The sequence below is a fragment of the Diadema antillarum genome, unplaced genomic scaffold (genome assembly GCF_040938485.1).
Source record: "Diadema antillarum isolate AM-2024a unplaced genomic scaffold, OU_Dant_1.0 seq00000507_RagTag, whole genome shotgun sequence".
Classification (NCBI taxonomy): Eukaryota; Metazoa; Echinodermata; class Echinoidea; order Diadematoida; family Diadematidae; genus Diadema; species Diadema antillarum.
Genome location: NW_027271462.1, coordinates 1,628,332 through 1,654,442, shown reverse-complemented (window position 1 = coordinate 1,654,442; position 26,111 = coordinate 1,628,332). Strand labels below are relative to the sequence as shown.

The following is a 26,111-nucleotide window of genomic DNA, read 5'->3' as shown; positions in this document are numbered from 1 at the left end:
AATAATGAATAATAAATAATAATAAATAATTGATGGAATTTAATAACGTTAGGACGGAATGAGAGATACATGATAATCAATAATGCCTACGAGTTTCACTGAAGAAAGGACAAACGAAAAAGATTTATGAAATTCATCCCCTTGAACCTGCAAATTACATAAAGTACATAATTCGGGCGCTTGATCAGGTAAATATCGACAATTTAGCAATAGGCAGCTTGTGGTTCCCCACAACGAAATTTACAGTTATTCTATATCCACTACATCCAACTTTAATAAATAATTTTCCAAGCCAATCTCCTGTTTAAAAATTCTATAATGAAAACATGGGGTGGTATTCTGAGGTCGTAATTAAGTCTGTAATTAACTTCGTGATTAAGTCGTGAAGTTAATAGGCCCTTAATCATGGCCAAAATCGGTATTCTGAGGACGTAATTAAGGTATGATTAAGTCCCCGGTAATTATCTTAGGTCCCTCCCATCTAATTGTTATTCCATCCAATCAGACGCGTTGTTAGAAGCCAAAATGATGATTACACGCGCAAATATGCCCTCAATGCGCGCTCCTGCACGCCCCCTGTAATTACAACCCAAGAGCTCCGTGCGCACACTCCGGTATTTGATTACAACCCCTCACCTACGCACGCGAAGATCTCAACCTCTTTGCTCACATAAAATGACAAAATTCCTCGAAGATCGGCTATACTTCTTTTTTTCTCTGAATTCTACGGATACCATAATAACAAGATTCAACCGCTCCTTGGTTACCGAAGACGGTAAGCATCGTTGTGGCAGAGGAAACACGATGTAATGCGTGATATCGGAGTAGTTAATGACACTCTTTGGTATCATTAAGTTTTCCATTAACTTTCATACTTAATTACACCCTCAGAATACCGATTCGTAATTAACTCTGTGATTAAGTCCTCTCAGAGGTGCACGCGCATTGATACGCGCAAACGCGTAGGTCCTTCCCGCCAAAACGCGTGTTGCTATGGTAGTTAATATACCCCCTACTTAATCATGCTCTCAGAATACCAATTCGGTAATTAAGTGCTAATCAGACACTTAATTAGCTCTCAGAATACGGCCCATGGTTTCTATCAACTTCAGCAATCCAATTTTGCTTATCCATATCGTCCAACCTAAGATTCAAAGATGATTTCACCCATTTTAGATCCAATGGTTATCCTCTAACCAAAAATTTGACATACGATGCCACACCCCTGATAATACAGCTCTGTGTACCACACTTCTCTAAAACACCTCTGTAGGATCTAACTTTCATGATCCACTCTGATTCAAACTCACCACAGTGAAGCTTAGCTGGCTGGCTGGCAGGCATGACTGGAAATAATGTGCGCGCGCCCGCATCCGCCCGCGCGCGCCCACCGCAGATCATAGAGATGTATACTTGTATACATCTCTATGCCGCAGATACATGATGCCCACATACGATTATTGTGTAGCACGTAGTACACGCGTTGAGAAGTTCTAGTCAATTACACCGAAAATGCCGTCTGAAAATCTCGAGGAAGAGGGTCTTACGAAGAACCCAGATTTAAATCTCGCTCAACTTAAGTTCCTTTTGACGCAAGAAAGTCATAAAAATGACAAAAAGGCCAGAGATGAGCTAATGTCGGGGATCACAAGTGGAAGTAAGTCACAAATAAAAAAATGAAATGCTTTGTCACGACTGTTTAATGAGTCCCAGCGCTTAGATTCTGTGCTGGGTTTAGTTTCGATACCTAGGGAACTGTGTTGAGCTGTGTGCTGGGCTGTGCAATTTTCAAAGCATCCTAAATAGATAGTAAATTAAGACAAGGAGGCAAAAGGACTATATAAGGAGATAAAGAATAGTTCTAAATGTGTAACAGGTGTTTTAGAAATCAAACTAGTCAAGAGGTTATGTGGATTTTACACCTCAGCAAAGCTGCATCTGCATGTCTGCCACGTCCGGGAAACCCGCTCATGAGGACCTCTCCCCCGTAAGACTAATAAGAGGACTGCCCCCGCCTCATGAGGACCCCGGGGTTCCTCATACTGACCCCAGGGGGAAGTCCTCATGAGGACCACTTCTTTTTCATCTCACATCTGACGTATAAATTGTCGCAACTTTGCATGGTGATTTTTTGTTACACACACATGTCCACTATCCAGGATGAAAAGAAGAACAAATCCTGTCTGTTTTTTTCTTCAAAAATCGAGTTTTAATCAACCAATGCAGAGCGCCCATCAAAACACGGGCGCCGGCATGTTCGCACAATGGCAGACTGCCGCACCTAGCGGCCTGATCCGTCTAAATATTTTCGGTGCTTTTTTCTGCGGCTCGCACATCTCCGCGCGCGAATCAGCCTCGTGAAGCTGAAGTCTGACATCTTTTCACACAAATTCGTAACGAGAAAAATGAAATCAGTACTAACCTGATCTTGTGGATAGTTGACATGTGTGTGTAACAAAAAATCACCGTGCAAAGTTGCGACAATTTATACGTCAGATGTGAGATGAAAAAGAAGTGAATAGGGGTCCTCGTGAGGACTTCCCCCCGGGGTCAGTATGAGGAACCCCGGGGTCCTCATGAGGCGGGGGCAGTCCTCTTACAGGGGAGTGGTCCTCATGAGCGGGTTTCCCGGACTGATATACACATGTCATGTAATGTCCAGGTCTGAAATGAAGCGATAATAAGATACATTTGTAAAACTGTACACTATCCTGGCCGGCCTGCATGAAAGCGGTAGGTCTGCCACTCTTTTTCCCTGTAAATAACAAGATTTATTGCAAAATTGCCCGTGTTTAATGTAAAACTGTAGGCGTAGAATTAGCTGTAGAGAATATATGAATGATTTTTATTTTACAGATAAATTTACAGTAAAATTAAATGAAATTTAAGTCGCAACTCACAAGGTCTGTCTATTAACTCTAGTCTAACTAAGTTTATACACAGAGCCAAGCAAGAGATTCAACCTTGGTGCAAGGTTTTTACATATCAATTTAGTTTCTATTGGGAGTATTAACAGCCCTATAGGCACCTACCATATACCAAAAGGGTTTTGTTTTGATGAATTTTTATGTGCCATTAATTTACTTTAATGTAAATAAGTAAATTTAATGTTAATCTTTAATATTGGTAGGGCTTGGGTTTGAGGGGATTTGGAGTGTTGTACATGTTTCAAAACTATGTACAAAAGCTGTAGAACTATTTTATATTTTTCTCTAATATCTGCGTTTGCAATGTGCAATTATTTATGAAAACACCATAGATCAAATGGCTGCTAGTGCATGAACCAAGAATGGTCTTGTGTAGCATATCAAAAGCATACAGTGGACATACAAAACTGTACAGTGTGCATCCAGTATGTATGTAGCCAGCTGTCTAAACACTAAACTTTCCACTGGCTTACAAATCAGCAGTGATCTGTGATTTTAACATTGCATACTACAGGACTGCACACTACCCCATTTTTTTCTACTGGTCCGACCTGTCTGTCGGACCAGTAGGCACCCAGTTTTTTATGCCTCCGCCATGAAGTGGTGCCGGAGGCATTATTATTATTATTTTTTTTATTTTACTGGTCCATTTGTGAAAAAGTTACTGGTCCAACATTGATTTTTACTGGTCTGGGACAGTCAGACCAGTGCCAGTGTGCAGCCTTGCATACTATTACCTGGTCATGAGGAAATAGGCTAAACTGATATACTTGTATTCCTGTGAATAACAGGAATGTGGAATCTACTCTATTTGTAGTTCCAGTCCACCTAAAACACAAAATATAATGAGAATACAAATGATCTTTAGAGGAAATGCCAGGACTATTTTCAGCTTTCAAAATTTGCAAATCATGTGCAGTGTACTAAATTACATTAACAGAGCTGCCAACTAGTACTGATTTTCAGTAATTTCTGCTGAAACTGGAGAAGAATACTGAAGGTTACAACAAAATTACTGATTTTAGGAATCATTGTCTGTGATATATTCTATTGCACTGTTAAGGATTACTGATTTTCACTCAAAAAAGGTGCAAATTACTGATTTTCAGCCATCAGAGTACTGAAAGGCTTTTACAAAAGTTGGCAGCTCTGCATTAAGAGGATGTGGCTTCTCACTCTGAGAGTGGAACTACATGCATGTACATACTTGTATTTATAGTTTGCAAGGAGTACTATTATAATGTTTCAAATTTGGTGTGTCTACAAAGCATGGAAAAAAAATTGAATGACTGAACAATAACAATAACAATAACTGACTCATGACTGACTGTGGGTCATGTAATTTGTATTCATTGTTTTGAAAATAGCAGCCTGTATGCATGTACAAGAAGATGGACCTGATGACATGTTGATGTGTTATTCCTCAGAAATGGCACCATTTTATGAAGAAATCTGCAAGGAGCTAAACTGGAAGGTTGACACCAAAGTTCTGCAGGCAATGAAAGATGACAATGCAGCAGAGCTGAAAAAGTTGGATGAAACTCTGAAAGATGCTGAACAAAATCTTGGAGAGACTGAAGTGCGTGATGCCTTGTTGGCCAAGGCAGAGTTCTTCTGTCGAATTGGAGACAAGGTAATGAGGCATGAAGTCTAATCGTGTTGGTGTATATTGTCCATACTAGTCTAACTTTGTTGTAAAATCAGTTCCTGTTGTATTATATTGTCACAGTTATTGTCCTCATCTTGATGATGATTTATCAAGTGATCTCAAACAACAGAGTGCACGGCAACATTCATTAGTGTTGTGACTGAGTTTATTCAAGCGTAATGAGAAATGGCGAATTGCTCCATTACTATGATTTGTAAATTGAACATGCTGTGAGATGTATTCAGAAATGTGAGAGTGGAAAGGAGGGATTTTATCTGATTGAGAACATTATCAGTAACACTGAAAAGTGAAAAAAAATTTTAAGAGAAAAAGTGCAACTGAGTCTTTTCAAGCAGAATGAAGAATGTCTTACATGATAATGTACCTCTGTCTTCAAATCCATTTAAACAGGCCAAGCTGTTCAGGCTCCAAGTTTACTGCCACACCATGTTAAAGTAGACTTCACTGATAGAACAGAATGTTAAAACTCAATAGTTTCATGAAATCAGACATTTAAGGAACTTACAGAGCTCCAAAAAATGCGCATGTCCTCACAAAATGATGATCACACTCACAGCCACACGGAAACTGTGGACATTTGCTGAGTGTAGCTCACAGCTCTCTCATTAACTTATACACAAAAACATAAAGGGAGTCATGTTTTGGGATGACAATTATGGCAACTGAGGTATTAGCTCTTCTCCCCTGATAGTTTTTGTTTGCTGTATGTAGGAATTGATTAAATGGTACTCTTAATTTCATCTTGAAAAGAGAAATTTGTGGAGATTTTTTTATTTTATAATATTTTTAACAGGAAATTGGGAGACTAAAGAGGTGCTGGCATCAAATCTTCTCAATATTCAGATGTGGTTTGGGCAGATATTATTGCAGCATGAAAACACTTGAAACTTTATGATTCCATAATTTTGTGGATTGGGTTTGATGTTTGATTTCCCCAATACCATTCTCTTCATTTGATAAAACTATTAACTAAAGCATTCTTGAATATGTGTGAACTATTGTACCCTGATGTGATACCTGAAAATGACACTTTTGAGCCTGTCAGTGAAATATTATTTGTTTGTTGTTTGTATGTTGTAGGAGTCCTGTTTGACCACTTTTAGGAAGGCATTTGAGAAGACAGTGGCCCTTGGACACAGACTGGACATCATCTTTCATCTCATCAGGGTTGGCATCTTCTGGAATGATAATGACCTCATTACCCGAAATATTGACAAGGCCAAAAGGTATGAGATTTCATGCATTCTTATGTTTCTTAATGCATTTCTATTTGATTTGGTTAATTAAAAGTACTATACTACCATGGCAGCCAAGAGGCTGAATTGCAGAGTAGCAATACAGATCAACAAGTAAGAAACATGTAGAGTGAAATATGAAAAACAAATGACAAATGAGTCAATTATTGATTGAGACAAAGAGAAAACAAGCAATTCTAGTATATGCACAGAAAACAGAGATATCAAGTTAAAATCATTAAAAAAGTAATTGGTATTTCTATCATTAATAAACTTAGGTACTGGCAAGTATATATATATATATGTGTATATATATATATTGTAGTTGTTCCGCGTATTGGCAGTACTAGAAATAGCAATAATAAAGTCACAACAGAGGAATGCAGGGAATGCATTAATAGCCAATCTTGATTTAATGAATAATCCGAATTTTCGAGGAACCTTCCTCTTCTTCAGGGATGACAGTGCGAATATTCACACTGTCATCCCTGAAGAAGAGGAAGGTTCCTCGAAAATTCGGATTATTCATTAAATCAAGATTGGCTATTAATGCATTCCCTGCATTCCTCTGTTGTGACTTTATTATTGCTGTATATATATATATATATATATATATATATATATATATATATATATATATATGTATATATATAATATATATATATATATATATATATATATATATATACATATATACATACAGGGCGTATTAAAAAAAGTTGCACTTTCGAAAAAATTGTCTTAAATTACATTTCAAAATATTTGGAAGATTTTTTTTCATATTTATGGATGCCCAGTAGTCTCATCTATCAAGTGCAATCAACAAAACAAATTTTTGTTCATGCTTGGCTGAGCACTGACGCTCTTTGTCCAGAGTGTGAAAAATTACTTGCGCCAAATTGAAAGAAGATGGAAAATTCAGCCAGCAATCCAAATAAGTGCTCCTATTCAAATAAATTGCTCTTTTGCTTAAAGCTTTGATTATGTTACGAAAGTCTGAAATTTTTTTGTCCCGCTTTATCGGAATTTCAATGATTTCATTTCTAAATCAATTGGTGAGTATTAGAGTGTGTAATTACTTCAAGATCTGTAAAGCACAGTTTTCACAATACACGGACACATCAGTACCATATGCCAGTTATTGTTCCCGCCAAACGAGTTCGAGCAGGGGACTATGAAACGGGCTCCGTATGTGTGTGTGTCCGTGTGTCCGTGTGTCCGTCTGTCTGTCCGTGTGTGCGTCCGTGTGTGTGTCTGTGTGATCAAAATCTTCAATTTGCTACTTCTCTGTCATTTATGAGCCAATTTTGATTCTGTTTGCTTTATATGATAGCACTACATGGGAGCTTTGAAACTTCTACACAGAATTTCAGTTGTGACCTTTGACCTTGGCCTTTGACCTATATTGTACATTTTGCTACAAAATGCTACACTGTACTCCTTCGCCATTTCTAACCCGATTTCGATTCTGTTTGCTTTATGTGATGGCACTAGTTGAGGGCTTTAAAACTTGTACACAGAATTTTGACCTTTGACTTCTTTGACCTTTGACCTTGATTTTTGACCTGTATTGTACATTTTGCTAACAAAATGCTCCTCCGTCGCCATTTCTAACCCGATTTCACTTCCGTTTGCTTTATGTGATGGCACTAGGTGATCGCTTCAAAACTTCTACACAGAATTTTGACCTTTGACTTCTTTGACCTTTGACCTTTGACCTTGATTTTTACCTATATTTTACATTTTGCTACTAAATGCTACTTCTGGCGGGGACATATGTTACGCACCGCGTAATTTCTACTTTTCCTTGTTCATTAATGCGGTAGTACGTGGTACTAAATCGTGGTACTAAATTAATCAACATTCAAATCATTCATGCCATTAATCAATCAATTGATTGACCAATTAATCAATCAATTGATCAATCAATCAATCAATCAACCCATCAATACACCAACCAATATATCAGTTAGTCAGTCATTCAATCAATCAGTGAATCAACCCAATAATCAATTACTTTTCAGTCATTGAAATGATTAATCGCCTGATTGAACGAATAAACTAACAAAGAAATGTGAAGTTTTTCAAACATTGATCAGCCTTTAAGACACGGGGGGGGGGGGGGGAGGTGAATGGGGAATATTTGAGACTAGCATTAGCGATCATTATTTGGTGTATGCTATTCGGGACTTCAGTGCAAAGATCCATCAAAAATCTGAATGTGCGGAATTTCGCTCATTCAAAAATCTTAGTGAGGAGGAATTTTATAGTGATTTGAGAAGTGCTCTGTGGCAGGTCATAAAAGATATAGACGACGTTGATGATGCGTGGGATATGTGGTTGACTCTTTTCAATGATGTTATCAACAAGCACATACCTTTGCGCAAAAAGCGGATAAGAAAACATGCATGTCCATGGATATCTGATGAGATTGTTAAGCTCATGATGGAACGTGATAAAGTTCTCAAAGCTGCTAAATCTAACAATAGTGATGATCTTTGGAATACCTATAAATATCTAAAAAACAAAGTTACTCATCTCATGAGAATAAGAAAAAAACAGTATAACACTGACCAAATTTTACAAAATCGTAACAACAGTAAGAAAATGTGGAAGAGCTTGAGGGAACTTACGCCTAAATCATCACCCATTTCTCCCAATACCATAAAGGTTGATGATGCAGAAGTATCGGACAACGCAAGTATTGCTGAAGCATTCAACAATTTTTTCATATCTAATGCTACTAAAATTACAAAAGACCTGCAGAGGAATACTTCGCAAATGATATTTGATGAGGACAAAGGCTTTGTTCCATCTCATCCTCAATTTAATTTAAGTATGATAACGAGAGATTTTGTATTGAGACAGATCGAGCTTCTTGGCATAGATAAAGCAACCGGAGAAGATCACATCGGCTGCAAACTTTTAAAGATGACAAAGAATGTTATTGCAGAATCTCTTTGCGATATTATCAACAAATCCCTGTCTACGGGAGTTGTTCCACGTGAATGGAAAAAGGCTCGGGTAGTACCGATATTTAAAGCAGGAGATATTTCTTCGTTGAATAACTACCGCCCCATCTCAATCTTACCAACAGTGAGTAAAATTATCGAAAGGGCCGTACATCAACAACTGAGCGAATTCATGAATGCGAATGATTTACTACACCCTATAATCAATCTGGTTTTAGACCATTTCATTCCACATCAACTGCTCTTGCAAAACTTGTGAATCAGTGGTCTTTGAATATAGATAATAATCAAATTTCTGGAGTTGCCTTCATAGATCTTCGGAAGGCATTTGACACTGTAGATCATGACCTACTTTTACATAAATTAAAGTGTATAGGGTGTAGTAAGACGACTGTAGATTGGTTTAAATCCTATTTAAGTGACAGACAGCAAGTGACGCAATTCAAAGGAGCCAAGTCCCACCCTTCAACTATTAAATTGGGTGTACCTCAAGGGTCAATTCTTGGTCCCCTTTTATTTTCAATATATGTCAACAGTCTACCCGAGTGTACTTCAGAAGGTGTTATAGATATGTACGCTGACGATACGACCCTCACTGTCAGTGCTAATGACGCAACAGTTTTAGAAGAAAAGATAACTGTTGCACTAAATAAAGTAATGGGGTGGATTAAGAAAAATCGGCTCGTCCTTAACACTGACAAAACTTCTGTCATGATTATCGGCTCCCGTGCTAATCTCGGGAAAATTGAAAATTTCAGTATTTCATTAGATGGTAGTCGGATTAAAAGAGTTCAGTTCACTAAATGTTTAGGTGTTTTGATAGATGAAGAACTGAAATGGTCTAAACAAATCGAAAATGTATGTAAACGTACCCAAAAAAGTGTCTGCATGATAAAGAGAGCGAAGGCCTTTTTGCCCCAACAATCCCTAAAATTACTTTATAATAGTCTAGTGTTACCACAATTTGATTACTGTTCTGTTGTTTGGTCAAACAGATTTCAATACCATACAACTAAGCTAGAAAAAATTCAAAAGAGGGCAGCAAGAATAATTTTGGACAAAACATATGACACACCGTCAGCTGATTTATTCAAAAGTCTTAAATGGATGACACTAGACAAACGTTTTGATTTCAGCCGCGTTATGATGATATATAAATGCGTCCATAACTTAGCACCTTCGTACCTTCAGGTGCACTTAGTTAAGCCTAGTGATGTACATGAACATCATACAAGGCTAATAGACAGTGGAAATCTATGTGTGCCAAGATTTCGCTCTGATTGTCACAAGTGCAGCCCAATCGTATCCTCTGTACTTGAATGGAACAGGCTAGATCATTCAATTAGATCAGCTTCTTCCATATATTCATTTAAGAGATTGTTTAAGCAAAGTTGCTATTTGTAAGTAACACACGAAATTCATTCTGGGCTTTATCATTCCTGTATAATAGCGTTTTTAATTGTTATTTCGGCATTTTGGTGAACTCTTGCTGTGGCATGTACTTTTTATGTTACTTTGCAATGTACAGTGTGCTGGTATGTATCTACACTGTATTATGTCATCTTCTGTATATACGTTTTGCTATTTAATGTACATATGTTCATCAATATTATTCAGGGCTCCATGGAAGACCACTATTTATTGGTGAATGGACTACCCTGACAAAAGATTAGAAATAAATAAAAATAAAATAAATAAAATGTTTCCTATGTCAATCTGCCACTTTTCATTAAACATGCATACAATTGTGACTGACTGATTGATTGATTGATTGACTGATTAATTTAATTGATTGAATGAATTACTAATTGCTTGCTTGCTTGCTTGATTGATTGCTTGATTGAATGAATGATTGATTGATTGATTAATTGGATAGATTGATTGGATTGATTGTATTGATTGAATGATATGAGGATGTATTAATTTTGTACTTTTCTTCTTGACTGAGTGACTGGCATGTGGGCTCGATATGTCCGTGCATGATTTGTGATAACTGTGCTTAAAAGATCTTGATGTTGTTAATCAACCGTCCACAGCACAATGGAATCATTTAAAACATGACAGAAGATCACCAGAAAATTCCTAAACTAGCATAACATAATCAAAACTGTGAGCAAAAGAGCAATTTGTTTGAATGAGAACACTTATTTGGACTGCTGGCTGAATTTTCCATCTTCTTTCAATTTGGCGCAAGCCATTTTTCACACTCTGAAAAAAGAGCATCAGTGTTCAGCCAAGCGTGAACGAAAATTTTTTTTGTTGATTGCACTTGATAGATGAGATTACTGGGTGTCCATGATTATGGAAAAATCTTCCAAATATTTTGAAATGTAATTTAGACAAATTTTTCAAAAGTGTAACATTCTTTTTGATACGCCCTGTATATATACATCATAATACAGTGTATGTATGCAAAAACTGTAAACAGCTAAGTTCAGTCGACTCAATGTAAAGGTATATTCCAAAATGGAGACAGAGCTTGGGTTGACGCAGGTCACAAAGGGTACTAACGTTATTTTTTTTTTCTTTTCAGTTGTAATGACACGAATGCATGTTGAAGAAATTTGATGAATGTTCAGTAATACATATTGTAATCTTTTAATGCATTTATGACCACTGTTTTTTGATGATTACAACTCGACCAATTTCAATTTTTTACTTTTTTCGGTGATTTCCGGCAGCATGATTGATGAAGGCGGAGACTGGGATAGGAGAAACCGTCTCAAGGTGTACCAAGGTGTCTACAACATGTCCATCAGGGAATTCAAGGCGGCTGCCAACTTCTTCCTCGACACTGTCTCCACCTTCACGTCCTATGAGCTGATGGACTACAAACAGTTTGTGACCTACACTGTCATCGTGTCCATGATTGCGCTGAACAGGACAGAACTGAGAACCAAAGTAAGTGTGTGGCAAGCAGTGGTTCTTGGAAACTGCCGTATACATTGCAAAAACTATGTTTGTTGTATGAATGAATTGTTTATGGTTAAAGACACTGTGTGACATGTTTGAGTACCAAGCTTTAAACAAATAGAAAAGTGTTTAGGGATTAAAATTTTGACAAAGTAGTGACGTAAACCTGTAGGAGACATCCACTCTTATCGTATTTGAATGACTAAGTTTAAACGTCATTTATGATGGCCTTGAGCAAGTGTGTAAAATGTAGTCTTACTTCTGTCATCCAAATAATAAAGAATTGACAGGCATGGGTGTAATCCACCAGTTTAAGGAGTAGCTTATGAAGGCCCTTAGAATACGATAGTAGTGATATTGTGCATCTATAGGGGTTTTCACTTCTTACATTCTGAAGAAATTTGTATTTTCTGCCATGAAAGAATCAAGGTGTACCATATGTTTGATTGCTGTGAAGTTTTTTTCCCTTCATTTATCCATCAAAGCATTAGCACTATTCACCTTTGGTATTTATGAAGAATGAACTGACTTTATTTGTGAGTTTTTCCAGTTCACTTGTCTCTGTCCTTTGATCATTTTGATTTAGGTTGTCAAAGGTTCAGAAATTCTAGAGGTGCTTCACAGCCTTCCAGAACTGCGCACATTCCTGTTTTCGCTCTATGAATGCCGCTATGCAGAATTCTTTCAATCCCTTGGTAAGTGTGTGCAGAATCAAAGACTTTGCTTTTTGAACATACCATGCAGTTATCAGGAGTAGAAAATAAATTTTGACAAATTAACGACAGAAATGTAATGTATAACCAAAACTGTCTGAGCCAAACCTGCTAGCATGCAGACCAAATTTTCTCGAGTGCCATGTACACATGGTATTCAAGCTAATTTGTGTGCACATTTAGTGTCAGATCTTAAGCTTTGATACCATGATATGTAATTCAAATTTGCAAGGAATGGCCCTTTTTTTTGATATGGTTTAGAATAAGCCTGACATTCAAACTACCTGTAAAAATTACATTCTTGACTATTAATGAAATCCACTCTCTGCAGTACAAGGTGTTTGTATTTCTCACATGTGATGCCAGCATGTACCATGGACTGTCACACTTTGATTTAAAGTGATTTCTGCTAGATTTCAAAGCTGAAATCATAATGAACAAGGGACACAGGAGCTTTTGGCTCTGTCATAAAGGAGGCATGTAGGAAAAAAAATTAACATGGTACTGTAAAAGCAAACATTTTTGTGCAAGTAACTTTTTGCACACCACTTGGTAGGAAAAAAGAAAATGTAAAGAGCAAGCTCTGCACACTGCAAAAATTTCCACTTTTACAGTATAGCTACATCATGTGATGACTGTAGACCTACAGTTAGTCTCCTGTTTATATACAGTCAAACTCGGATACCTCGACATCGGATAAGCCGAATATCACTTACCTCGGGGGCAAAATGAAAGTCCCGATTGTTCCTATGGAGTTTCCGTGTATTAAAATTCGCGTAGCTCGAAAAAGATAACTCGAAGTTCGGTTACCTCGAAGGGAAATCTAATGTCCCGATCTTAATTAACTTATTGTTTTTCCCAGCATGTTGCTCGAATCGAAATTGTAAACATCACTCAGCATCTCCGATTAAGCGCGCGTGGACAGCGAAGACGTGTCACATGTTTTCACACTCGATTGTAAATATTCTGAGACCAGAACAATCGCGCGCCCAAGAAGAAATACCCGATACACAGCTGACAAGGAAAATCCCCAACACCACACGTACATGGTATGCACATAGCACCCGTGCCTATGGAGTGCTTTACGATAGAGCACTACGCGCTGCCCCATCATTTGCTTTTCTTTAACCACTGTGTTTTGATTTTTGATCGAGACAGTCATACCGTGCGCGTAGATTTCTCAACCGTCGGGGCGCACCTGCTTACGTTGACAGTTATATCTTTGCCATTAATCACGCTCCACTGTCAAAACATCAATCTACCTCGTAGTGCCTTTTTTTAAACTATTTTTTTTTTTTTTGCCTTTCACGAAGTTTACTTCCCCGAGAACGCAAGCACTGAAACATTTTTTTTTTCCAGCAATGCGATTATGAAAATCTGGAAGTATAGGCCGATCACAATGAAGAGTAGAATACACAGGGCTCCGCACTAAGTTTTATCGGGCCACCAATATCATTGATTTTTATTTTCTGGTGGTCGAAAGTAAAATCTGGTGACAAAAAAAAAATCAGGAAAAACATTAGAAAAACTAAATCGGTCCTACTAAACATAGACAAATTAATATTAAGCATTATTGAAGTGATACAGATGTCCATGTCTAAAACAAATGAATAGAAAATTCAATCATCTTATTTAGTGTTTAAAGATTTGACAAGTTAATAGGCGTAGATATTATTATAAAAGTTGATGCCAATATATTGAGGAGGTCAAAACTTACGTTTGAAATGAGAAAATGGGAGCATTTGCTGACATTTGTTAGCATCCGACATTTGTTTTAGCATTGTAAAAAACCGAAAGTTACCGTTATTCATTTCTAAATGTAAAAGCAAACAACCGACATTCATTTTAGAATCTTACGGAGCTGAATACTATCGTAATCCATTTCCAAACGTGAAAGCAAACATCCGCTATTTGTTTTAGCATCTAACTGAGCGGATTAATACCATTAATCATTTCCAAAATTTAAAGCAACAATCTGTTATTTATTTTTGCATCGTACGGAGCAGAATATTACCGTTATTCATTTCAAACATCCGACATTTATTTCATTATCGAACGGAGCCGAATGTTACTGCTGTCCACTTCCGAAAGTGAAATGAATCATCTGACAATTATTTTATCATCGCACGGAGCCGAATGTTACTGTTTTTCATTTTTGAACGTAAAGGCAGACATCAGACATTTTGGACTATGAAACGTATAGCTGAATGTTACTGATATTTATTTTGAAATGTACCATAGCAAATATCCAATATATATATTTTTTTTTTATCATCGTATGGGGCAGAATGTTACTGCTGTTCACTTCCAAACATGCCAAACGTAAAAGCAATCATTCGACATGTATTTTAGCATCTTCCGGAGCTGAATGCTATTGACATTTACTTTCGGACGTATCCGGCATTTATTTTATCAGCGTACGGAGTTGAATGTTATTGTTATTCACTTCAGAACATCAAAGCAAACATTCGACATTTATTTTAGCATCTTTCGGAGCTAAATGTTATTGCAATTTACTTTCGAACATAGAAGCAAACATCCAGCATTTATTTCATCATTGTCAGGAGTTGAATATTATTGTTACTCTTTTCCGAACGTCAAAGCAAACATCAAACATTGACTTTACCATTAAACGCAGCTGAATGTTACTGTTATTCATTTCGAAATTTAAAAGCAAACATCAGACAGTTATTTTAGCATCATATGGACATGATGGAGCAGAATATTACTGCTATTTTCTTCCGAACATAAAAACGATCATCTGACATCTATTTTAGCATCTTCCGGAGCCGAATGCTATTGCTATTTACTTTCAAAAGTATAAGGAAACATCCGACATTTATTTAACCATCGTACGGAGTTGAATGTTATTGTTTTTCATTTCCGAACGTCATAGCAAAAATTCGACATTTATTTCAGCGTCTTCCGGAGCCGAATGTTATCCTTATTCATTTCCGAACGCAAAATCAAATATCTAACATTAGTTCTAGCACCATACGGAGCTGAGTCTTATCGTTATTCATTTCCAAAAGTATGAGCAAACATCCGACATTTATTTTAGTATCATACCGAGTCGAATATTACCGTCATTCATTTCCACAATTAAACGCAAAACTCTGACATTTATTTTAGCATCTTACGTAACCGATTGTTACCGCTGTTCATTTTGAAAAGTGAAGGCAAACATCCGACTTTTTTTTTTTTTTTTGGTGGCGCGATTGGGCCACCAAAATCTTTATTTCTGAAATTTTGATTTCATTTCCTATTTTCACTCAATTCATTCATATAAAAGTTGATTCAATTCAAATTGACAAGCATGCAAACAATCACTAGGCACTATAACAGACACCATGTTGAACATCGATAAACGTTGAACATCGATAAACATCGGACAAGTCGAAGAAAATTCGACGTACGCGTACCTCGAAATTCGCGTACGTCGAACCATTTTCTTCAGTCCCGACGAATTCGAGGTATCCGAGTTTGACTGTATTGCATGTTCCTTTGCTTTAGGCCTTAGAAGTGAGTTTAGGTGTAATGTCAAGCAGTTCAACAAGTTGGAGTTTGTCCTAGCTCTCATGATGTGGCTGTACATGTATATTCTTCATAGTACATGTGTATTCTTCATGGATCTACATAATGAAAATCTTATGACTGACCTGTTTTTTGCTCGTATACCCAGGTATAAGCAGTGTATTGACATGACACCGTGTATAATTTAGTCTACTACTGATGGCCGGTCACCGAGCAGTGCTTTATATTCTACTGAAAATATTAATGAGAACCTGTGTGTAAGATATGTCACACTCTAGCCACACATGTCTTTTTAAACTGTGCAGCTAAGGTGGAACAGGAGCTGAAGATAGACCGGTCGATGGCGCCCCACTTCAGATACTACGTACGTGAGATGAGGATTCTAGCCTACACCCAGCTACTGGAATCCTACCGCAGCCTTACCCTGCAGTACATGGCGGATGCATTTGGCGTCAGTGTGGACTTCATTGACCAGTATGTATATCACTGTCTAGTATTATGTTTTATTCCCGTACTGCAGCTGCAGGAATCACTGCTACTACTTCTTCTACTTCTGCATTGATGAGTACTACTGCTTACTTTTACTACTGCTGTCGCCACTGCTACTACTTGGACTACTGTAAAACATGATATGTGGAGTTTGTTTGCAAAAACCGATAAGTCCATATTTGCCAAATGGAGATATTTGTGATTAAAGGTCAAGAAAAATAAAGAGAATAATAAGAAAATTTTTGCTTCTTTTGACCATAACTTCAAAAATATGCCTTTATATGTAGTGACCAATATATCATTTAAAAGGTATTATTTTGTACTTTATGACAGAGATCGTACTTCAAAATCTTCAAAAATGGACTTATCGGTTTTTGCAAACAAACCCTTCATATATTCGCGGCATGAATTTTTCGCGAATTGGAGCCGACAGCCTTTTTCGTGGCATGAAATTTTCGCGAAGTGCCACTGGCGTTCAATGCATATATAGTGTAAACAAGGACTTTCGCGTGCATTTTAATTTCGCGAATCTTAGCGCTCGCGAAATTCGTGAAATTAAAGTGCACGTGAAAATTCCTCGTTTTACAGTATACTGTTTTATTGCCACTACTGCCACTCATACCACTACAGCTGTACCACATTCAATTATTCTTTTCTTAACATGTGTTCTGTCACCACTACTCATGTGGTGACAACAATAACAACAGCTACTGCTGCTCCTGCTGCTTCTTCTACTTCTTCTTTACTACTACCATTACCATTTCCTCTTAGTTTTAGTCTTTTTTTTTTCAGGTATTGTTCATTGTCTTTATACTGCTGTTGGTACCACTTATTCAAAAATCTTTTTTTTTTTTTTTGCTGTTTTGATTAGCGTCTAGATTGTTATTTATTCTTCATTGTCATGAGACCAATGTTACTCTTTCAGTCAAATGGATTAACAGACTTGTTTGGCTAAAACTGACCTATAGCACAATCATTTTTGCCACAAATGTTGACAGTATAAGAGCACAAATATTGGTGATATTGAAAAGTGTCAAGTGATTCCTATTAAAACAAATTCATTGGGACTGGCAGTTTTCTTTCATTGTATCGAAATTTTGTCATAGCCAATCAAATAATATATATAGAAAAATAATAGTTGTGCCAAATTTCCTTATAACTGGGTACGTTGTGATGGGAGTGCTTTAGACAATGGGCCGTATGCATAAAAACTAGCATTTGCTTGCAAGCGATTGCTTCAAGCATTAGCACAAGCATGTCAAGCTCAAGCAATTGCTGAAATCCATATACATGTAGATGCATGACCTTCTACTTGTACAAACCTTTTGCGTGCCCTGCACATGATAAATAAAAGGGACGTCACACCTGTGCAAACACAAGAAAAACCACAGGTTTGGTAGGATGTATTCAAAATGGAGAGTGTTTGCGGCAACATTGATTTCCTGACATAGCAGAGTTTAAAAATGGCATTCATAAATGCACATACACAGACACATATACACACACACTAATGCACACACACACACACACACACACACATACATATACTGCCTGATTTACATCACTTCACTTATACAAGGCTGCACACTGGCACTGGTCCGACAGTCCCTGACCAGTAAAAGTCACTGTTGGACCAGTATTTTTTTCAGGAATGGACCAGTAAAAAATAGACAAAATGGGTTCCTACTGGTCCGAGATTCAGGTCAGACCAGTCGAAAATGCAGCCCTGACTTATAGTAGCCTGGATCTGCCAGGCACGTTGAGAGAGGTCTCCTTGCTCTCCACAGATGCCAGACATCCTACCCATTTTTCATCACATTTTGTGGGCTAACCACAGGGCATTCCCCTTGTTGAAACAAAAACCAATACATCTTTAGGATAAATTTGTTGTTAATTTATACCACTCATGCGCAACTTTGGTCTTTCTTTTCTGAATGAACAGAAGGCTTAAAAGTGAATGTCCCAGTTAAGCAAAAGCTCAAGCTTGTTTAACAGAGCTTTGAAAAATATAAGCCATTAATAGTAAAAACAAGCAAAAGGTCCATTTTATGCAGATGTTTTTAGGTGAATGCATGGTCTGTATGTAAAGCAATTACTTGGCAGCATGCAATTGCTTACTTTTGCTCACAAGCAATTGCTTGTTTTTATTCATATGGTTTCAAGCAAAAAGCTAGCACAAGCAATTGTTTCTTTTATACAGCCCATTGACTTTTGTGGTAATTAGGGCAAGTGTCATTGTTTATGTTTTTGCTAGTATGAGCTAAAAAGATGAAGTGACTGCCATACAATGTTTGGATATAACTATTGTTTTCACCAACAGAGAATTATCAAGATTCATTGCAGCAGGCAGGCTGCACTGTAAAATAGACAAAGTTGGTGGCATCGTGGAGACCAATCGGCCTGACAGCAAAAACTACCAGTATCAGGTAACTCAGCATAGGCTCTTTGTTGTTGTTGTTGTTGTTGTTGTTGTTGTTGTTGTTGTTGTTGTTTTTTGTTCTGTGTTCATTTGTGATTTTTTTTTTTTCTGCTTCTGGAAAAAGCAGGGATGCTCATTTTATGGATCGAAAAATTAATATGGCACAGTTTACTGAGACTTTGTAACCAGTGATTTTTATGTGACATGGAGGAGACGAGAAAACAATGAAAGTAGGAAGATAGCATGCCAATCTTATATTTTCAGCATATCCGAATCGTCGCTGGGGCGACAAGACCTCATACATGTATTTACAAAATGTCATATGTTCAGGAGAGCAAAAAACATGGCAGCCAAAGCACTATATCAAATGGGAGAGCCTTTCCTTTGACATGCCATGGCAGCTTCATTTGTGGGGTAAGACAGCTAAGATTCGGACAGGACATCATTTTAACTGATTATCTGACCATTAATCAGAAAAAGTCATTTTCACCAAAATGTAAGATACGAGGTCTTGCCGCCCAGTGACGAAATAAGTCTGACCAAATTGTATGTTAAGTACCGTTTTGTATTTAAAGGGTTGGTATAGTTTTGGTGGAGATGAGGTTTGGGCTTTTAACTTTTTGCGAGATGCCAAGAAAGCACTTATGAAATAGTATACAGCATACCATTTAAAGGCGCTTAGTCCCCGGTAGCGTAGAGGGTGCTGTTGATGATACTGCCGATCACCGTTAGCATCGATATGTAGATTACCAAAGTTGAGCTGTCATCAAGAGTAAAGTGCGTAGGTGTTGCTATTATAAAGTAATGTTGCCTTCATTGTCTTCTCTGCGCATTGCGCAGTCTGTAGTAATGCCAGGGTGCTTGCATATGTGCTTCTTATTATGAAATCCCAAGAGAAGTTTGCTAAAGCTGTCATCCCATTCCCCTCAGCTGAATAATGAGCCGAACTGTGATCAGAGCACTGACTACAGTGGATCGGACTTCTTCGGACTTGGGGAAGTGGGCCACAGCGTAAGCTTTAAAGAGGAGTCGATAGCGTAGGTCTCTATAGGAAACTTGCGCCGTGCGCCCACGTATGCATTTGACTTAACCACTGGGACCATGTGCCTTTAAGAGGAATTCAAAGTTTATTTGATAAAAGTCGGTTTTTGAAATGGCAGAGACATCTAAGAACAAAGTAAAACAATGCGATCAAAATAGAAGGTGGGTCCCACCTTTAATTAGGATTGCTCGATTTTGGGTATTTCAGCCATTTCAAAAGCAATTTTCATCAAATAAAAGTCGAATTCCTCTTGGAATTACACAATCTTTCATATTTCATAAGAGTTTTCTCATTATTTCACCCCAAAATGTAAGAAACCTGAAGTTACTGTAGGTGTCAACCAAAACTATACGTTCCCTTTAAGCTTTGAACTGGTCACTATGTCTTCAGAATGTGTATTTAGCAAATAATTATGTCCACTGTATCTCTTTCCCATCTATATTTTACTTTATAACCCCCCTTGTGTCTTTTTACTCCTGTTCTTCTACAGGCAACCATCAAGCAAGGTGATATCCTTCTCAACAGAGTGCAGAAACTTAGTAGAGTCATCAACATATAGAAGAAGTCCCTGTGTTAGGTACCCCAAGTTGTGTAATCTGATGACATCCTGCTCCATTCTGTCATACCTGTCTTGAACAATGCAGTTTTCGTTTTTTTGTCAACTGACATTTTCTGTACATAGACACTTTATAACTCTGGTAAGCATTCATTTTTGCAGGTGTTAATGTCTAGAGCTCAAAGGATTGTTCAGTGTGCATGTCAAAAGGGGACACAAGAAACCCCAAACCCCAAACCCCAGAAGCACAGGATGATACGATCATACGGTCTGCTGGTTTGATACTATCCAATGTCTGGCGAGCAGCATATCTCTTATGCCTTTTCCCCTTACCATAATCACTCATTCTCTTCTCCCCATCTCCTTAGTGAAAACAATATTAAAGCATTTAAAGTAACCAGGAAGTTTAGGATGTTTTGCTAAAGTTCTGATGGCAGTTGCACAATTTTTGGTTGGTAACAAAAGGTTATCAGTTGTGAAACACTTCAGACCTTAAGTTGTTATGTCAGCAGAAGGAAATAAGACTCCTCTGAATATCTCCTTATTCTGTTCTCATAACGGCACAGGCATTTGTAAGTTTATTTATCTTATGACATGTGAAGTATAATGGTAATGGAAAGGCTAAAGGATGAAACAGTTTGACATAATTATGAGATAGAAAGAGCAAACAAGCATTTTATGGTTACTGGTTGAATACGAGCTACATGTATTTCTTGAGCTGGAGTTTGTCCCCATTGGAGATGTATGGTAGGATTTTCACCGTAATGCCATTACAACAAATGACATACCAAATGTACTCTGTAAGTTAGAGTGAACACTGATGTTTAAAGTTGATTTTTCCCCCCTGTTCAGTACCTGAATAACAGCATTTGTCTGTACTTGATATACTGTATGTGTTCTGCAACATGTGATGCCTTGCTAGAATTGTTCAAGCTGTTATACAGTGTATTATACTATTGAAAAAGGGCATATAACCGACTGATAAGTACAAAAAAGTTTTAAACAATATCTTGCTTTTAAAGAAATAACCTATTGGGCCAAAGTGTAAATATCTTCCTTACATTTTTTTTTTTTCTCGTATGAAAATTTAGTTCCTTTCAGCTCAGTTTCATTGTATTATTCATTGCCTCCCAATGGCTGATTTGTAAATGATTTACAATGTCAAAAAGGAAAAATGGAACATAGTAATTATAAAGAACAACAACAGCATGCAACATCACATCTAATGAAATTAGGATACAGTGGATTACGTGCCAGATCTCTTTGAGTGCTAAATGATTACAGCCTTGAAGAAGCCTTTTAACTACAATACATTTACAATCTCAGGCCCTCCACAAGTATGTAATGATATATATGTACAATGATAAGATTGGTTAAGATTAGTAAGATTTCTGGTCTTTCTTGATATCTTAAGGAGGCATGAAATAATTCTTTTAAAGCAAAATTACTTAAGAATTTGTAGATATACATTTTTGTAGACATTCTTTCATGATTCCAAAATCAAAATAAAATCCATGAAAAACAGTGAGAAGTAACTCCTGTGAAGTGCAAACAGGTTTTACTCCATACCTTCCAGGGTTAATGAGTATGACTTCTTACCACACCAACCCTCTGATGAGTGCTTTCCTTTCCAATCCAATACAATCCCTGTGATCGTTAAGTCCAACTCATAGCAAAAAGGGTATTTTTTGTTGTCAGGGTTTTTTTTTTAACTTCACAATTTTGCACAAGCATACAGAATCCACGTGACGCCTGCCCTTATGTATGGCATGAGTCTTAAATAGAGACTATAACTCCTTTTCTGCTTACCACATGGCCATACATTGACCCCATCCATGTTAGTCATGTGAATGTTGCATGGTTGTCATTGTGACTCAGATGTTGTGTAGTTCAGACGATGTGCCAGAGGTAGGAACACTCGCAGTGAAATGTATTGTCCTCTAAAGTCAAACCAGGGGAGGCCGTTTGTCGAGAGGCCAGAATGGTTATCAGAATGACAGACTCTGTAATGTATGTGAAATAAATAAACAAACAAAAACAAAAACAAAAAACAAAAGAGAAGCACACAGCTCTGTGGATGCAGAATTGTATTGATTGAATGAAGGTGTATGTTTGCATGGATGAATATTTACGTGTATGATTTGTATGTGAGTGTGTAGGTCTCTCTTTCTGTCTGTCTGTAAGTGTGTGCATGTGTGGGTGTCTGTCTGTATGTGTGTGCATGTGTGGGATAGTGCATGGGGAGAGTTGAATACATGTGGTAGAACTACCTCTGTAAATGATTACACTCAGCTATAGATAAACATTTCAGTTATGCATTCATTTATCTTTGCAGCAGATGCAAAACATAATGTCATATGAGAAATTCTGAGGAGGGAAAAAGGGAAGGAAAGAGGAAAAGAAGGAAGATGAAAAAAAAATAGGGAGAAGGACTAGCTTTACTGCCGCTACCAGCAGCTGTGAATATTTTTCTCTCTTGGCTAAGAGTAGTGCATTCATTTATATAGCAGTGTGTTTGTCAGTACATGTGCACATGTCATCGATTTATGCTGCTGAAGGGTACGACACGGATAGCGCCATCTGGTGATGTGATATTTACAATCCCACATTTTGATGAATGCGATTCTCGTCAATACGGTCATTCTGGAAACAAGTCATGAGGAATTTACATTCTGACGGGCCAATACATGTACTATCGTAAAGGACTGCAGTATGTTGATTTCCAAACAACGATGTTGACATAAACATTCCCCATTCTCTGTTATACACGTGTAGTGTTTAGTCCGCATATCATTAATACAATTATACATAATAAACACCTTTAGATCTGCGACGCGAGAGCTGAGATGACGCAGACTGCAGGTGGATAATGGAAACGGTTGTCTTCCGCATGTGCAGAACATCATTTGTACCTATTAGCGTCTTCTTAACGTTCGCTTCGCGTCGCAGCTCTAAAACTCGCTGATAACTATAGAAGCCGTCGAGGCTCTGTGGACAAGATTGTGCACTCCATCAATCACAATCCCCTAGCTGCAGTTGTTGTGCCCCTAGGCACTTTTATGCTCATAGTCCCTTAAAGGGTGTGTACAGTTCTGGTCGAGGTGAGGATTTTGTATTCAGAAACCACTCTGAGATGTCAAAGAGCATGCAGTTCTAAGGGGTATCAAAAGTTTATTCAATGAAAATCGGTTTTGAAATGGCTGAGATATCCAAAAACAAGGTGAAACAAAGAGATCCTAGTTGAAAGTTGTGGCATGTCGTCTTTTATTATTAGCACTTTTTGGATATCTCAGCCATTTGAAAACCAATTTTCATCAAATAAATGTTGAATCCTTCTTAAAATTACATGCTCTTTTTATATTTCATAAGAGGCTTTTCATTATCTTACTTAGGAATGTTCAAAACATGAATCCCCACCTCAACCAGTACTGTACAGTCCCTTTAATAATTGGAGAGGACTTGGTGAGCAGCCGACGGTTCCGTGGTTGCTCCCTGATAAACATTCGATAAAAAACATATCCATTCAAATTCAAATTCAAATTCTATCGTCACTAGTGTCTGTAATGTGCTTGTGTTGATGTTTAAGTACACATATGTGTTCACATGTTCGTGCTTGTGTATGTATCTATGATTGCCGTTTTGGATGAAAGTGAATGAGGGCTGATTGGATATGCTAGAACGACAACAACAACTGCACCAGAAAGGACAAGTCTTCTATTGTCTTTCCAGTTAATCTTTCATCTTCCACTAGTCGATCCCCTCCCCCTTCTTAGATGTTCGTGAAGACATTTGCCGGCTCAAACTTTCAAGAGTACGTCAACGGAGCAGCTAAAGACTAGTAGAGTACAAACGGCTGCTGGCTAGAAAATATATCTTATCATTGCGCCATGGACAAAGTTTTAAAGGTAGGGGATACCTTTTACAGAACTCCCAAAATGCAGCAAAACATTAAATATGAACCTCAGGGGACTTGTTTAGGCCACTGCTTAGAAATTTGGAAGTCAACAGTTATCTACAATTTGAATAATGCACAAAACTCAACTACTCAGTAGTTTTGTGTGTCAGCCACACTTAAGCCTTTTTGTTGCAGTCTTCTGTATTTTTTATCTATAAACACAAATCTAAAAGTATATGAGCTGATGTAATAACATATAGAGTGTGTGCCAAGAATGCATATAGAAATGTTTGTAAGTTTTGATGAACTTTATTCACAAAATATACATGATGGACACACATGCAGTGTATGGGTCTGCAAAGGTAGCCTAGTAATGTACTGGAATTTACGGTGAGCCCCGAAAAGAATTCAATTCAAAATCTAACGGTCAATGAAAATGTACTAAATGTTACTTTCCACTTTCAATACTTTGTGGGAGTTTCTAAAATGATACTCTCTTCAACATACCACTGTGTTTATACAACTCTTCATTTAAGGCATGCAAATGGGATTCCCTACCTTTAAGTAAGAAAGATTTTCACATGAACATATAGTAGTTTTCCTCCGCAGATGCTGATGTTTCTGGCAGGCGATAAAATGCTTCCATACACTTTACTGTGACTAAGAAGAAGTTTGAAAGAAAAAGAAAGACCCAAAAAGAAATGAAATAATTCAATACATGCACAAGGTAGTAATTATCATTAACCATGGTACTTATTATCATTATTATGTGAAAATCGGCAGGTACATAATAATAAGTATTATATAAAATCAAGGAGGCTCACGAGACGGAGTTCCAGCTGGCTGTAATCTTTTACAAAGAGCTGTAAATTTTCCATGGATGCACAAAAGAATTCCACAGGCGCATTTGTCCCTTTGATGTGGTTTGATGCAGCCGTCTTTATGAATAATTTGAAAATTCATTTTTAACGATAACATAATAATTTATGTGGTATATTTTACTGCTCTGTGTGTCGAATGTTTAATGAAACTGCACCTAAATACTTAAGAATATAAAACAACAGTCAATCCCTTCCAAAAGTGAAAATCCAAGCTCTGTTGTGAAAGTGTTTGAAATTGTACCTTCCTGAAATCCGACCTAATCACTTTTTCCTATTATTTCCGCAAATGAAACTGATATGGTATAATGTTCAAGTGTAAAAACATGTCACATTCGAGTAATTTTTATTTCTGTTTCAACAATGTTTGCGCAATTTCTATATATTCGCGCATTCCAGTATCTTTACTATCATCTACCGCTCACCTTTATGAGTAGGGGTGACGAAAAAAAAAGAAGAGAAAAACTTACCATCATAAAGACATATCTTCGTAAGAGAGTGGCTGGTCATGATACAATGAGCCGTGAATCCATTTTTTTCCTGCTATGGGGCAGATCCTGTTTATCACATACGTGTTTCCAGGGTACTTCAAATATTTCGGGTGGCGACATCGAACATGATACCAAAAGGAATAAGACTGTTGTGACTCCATCTCCTGAACCTCCTTGGTATCATAAAGGGCTTGATATACCACGAATACGGGGACTAAGTTCATCAAGTCTCACAAATTTAATGCTGAATTTAGGCATAAACATGATTGATATTCCATGACACTCATATTCATGAAATTATCTTATTTCACATAGGGGTATTATACCTAGTTCTATTTTTGGATAAACAAAATTTAGCCTTGAAAGTGACCGTGATAA

The 26,111-nt window shown here is 37.3% G+C and overlaps 1 protein-coding gene across 1 annotated transcript; it reads left to right on the top strand.

Moving 5' to 3' along the window:
- The first annotated feature begins 1,483 nt into the window (after nt 1-1,483).
- Nucleotides 1,484-21,094, top strand: LOC139733965 (26S proteasome non-ATPase regulatory subunit 6-like). Its single transcript, XM_071644778.1, has 8 exons — nt 1,484-1,657; nt 4,355-4,560; nt 5,677-5,822; nt 11,485-11,704; nt 12,303-12,411; nt 16,269-16,437; nt 18,773-18,878; nt 20,404-21,094. Exons 1-8 carry the CDS (start codon nt 1,513-1,515, stop codon nt 20,470-20,472), a joined length of 1,170 nt encoding a protein of 389 aa, XP_071500879.1. The 5' UTR covers nt 1,484-1,512; the 3' UTR covers nt 20,473-21,094.
- The last annotated feature ends 5,017 nt before the right edge of the window (nt 21,095-26,111 follow it).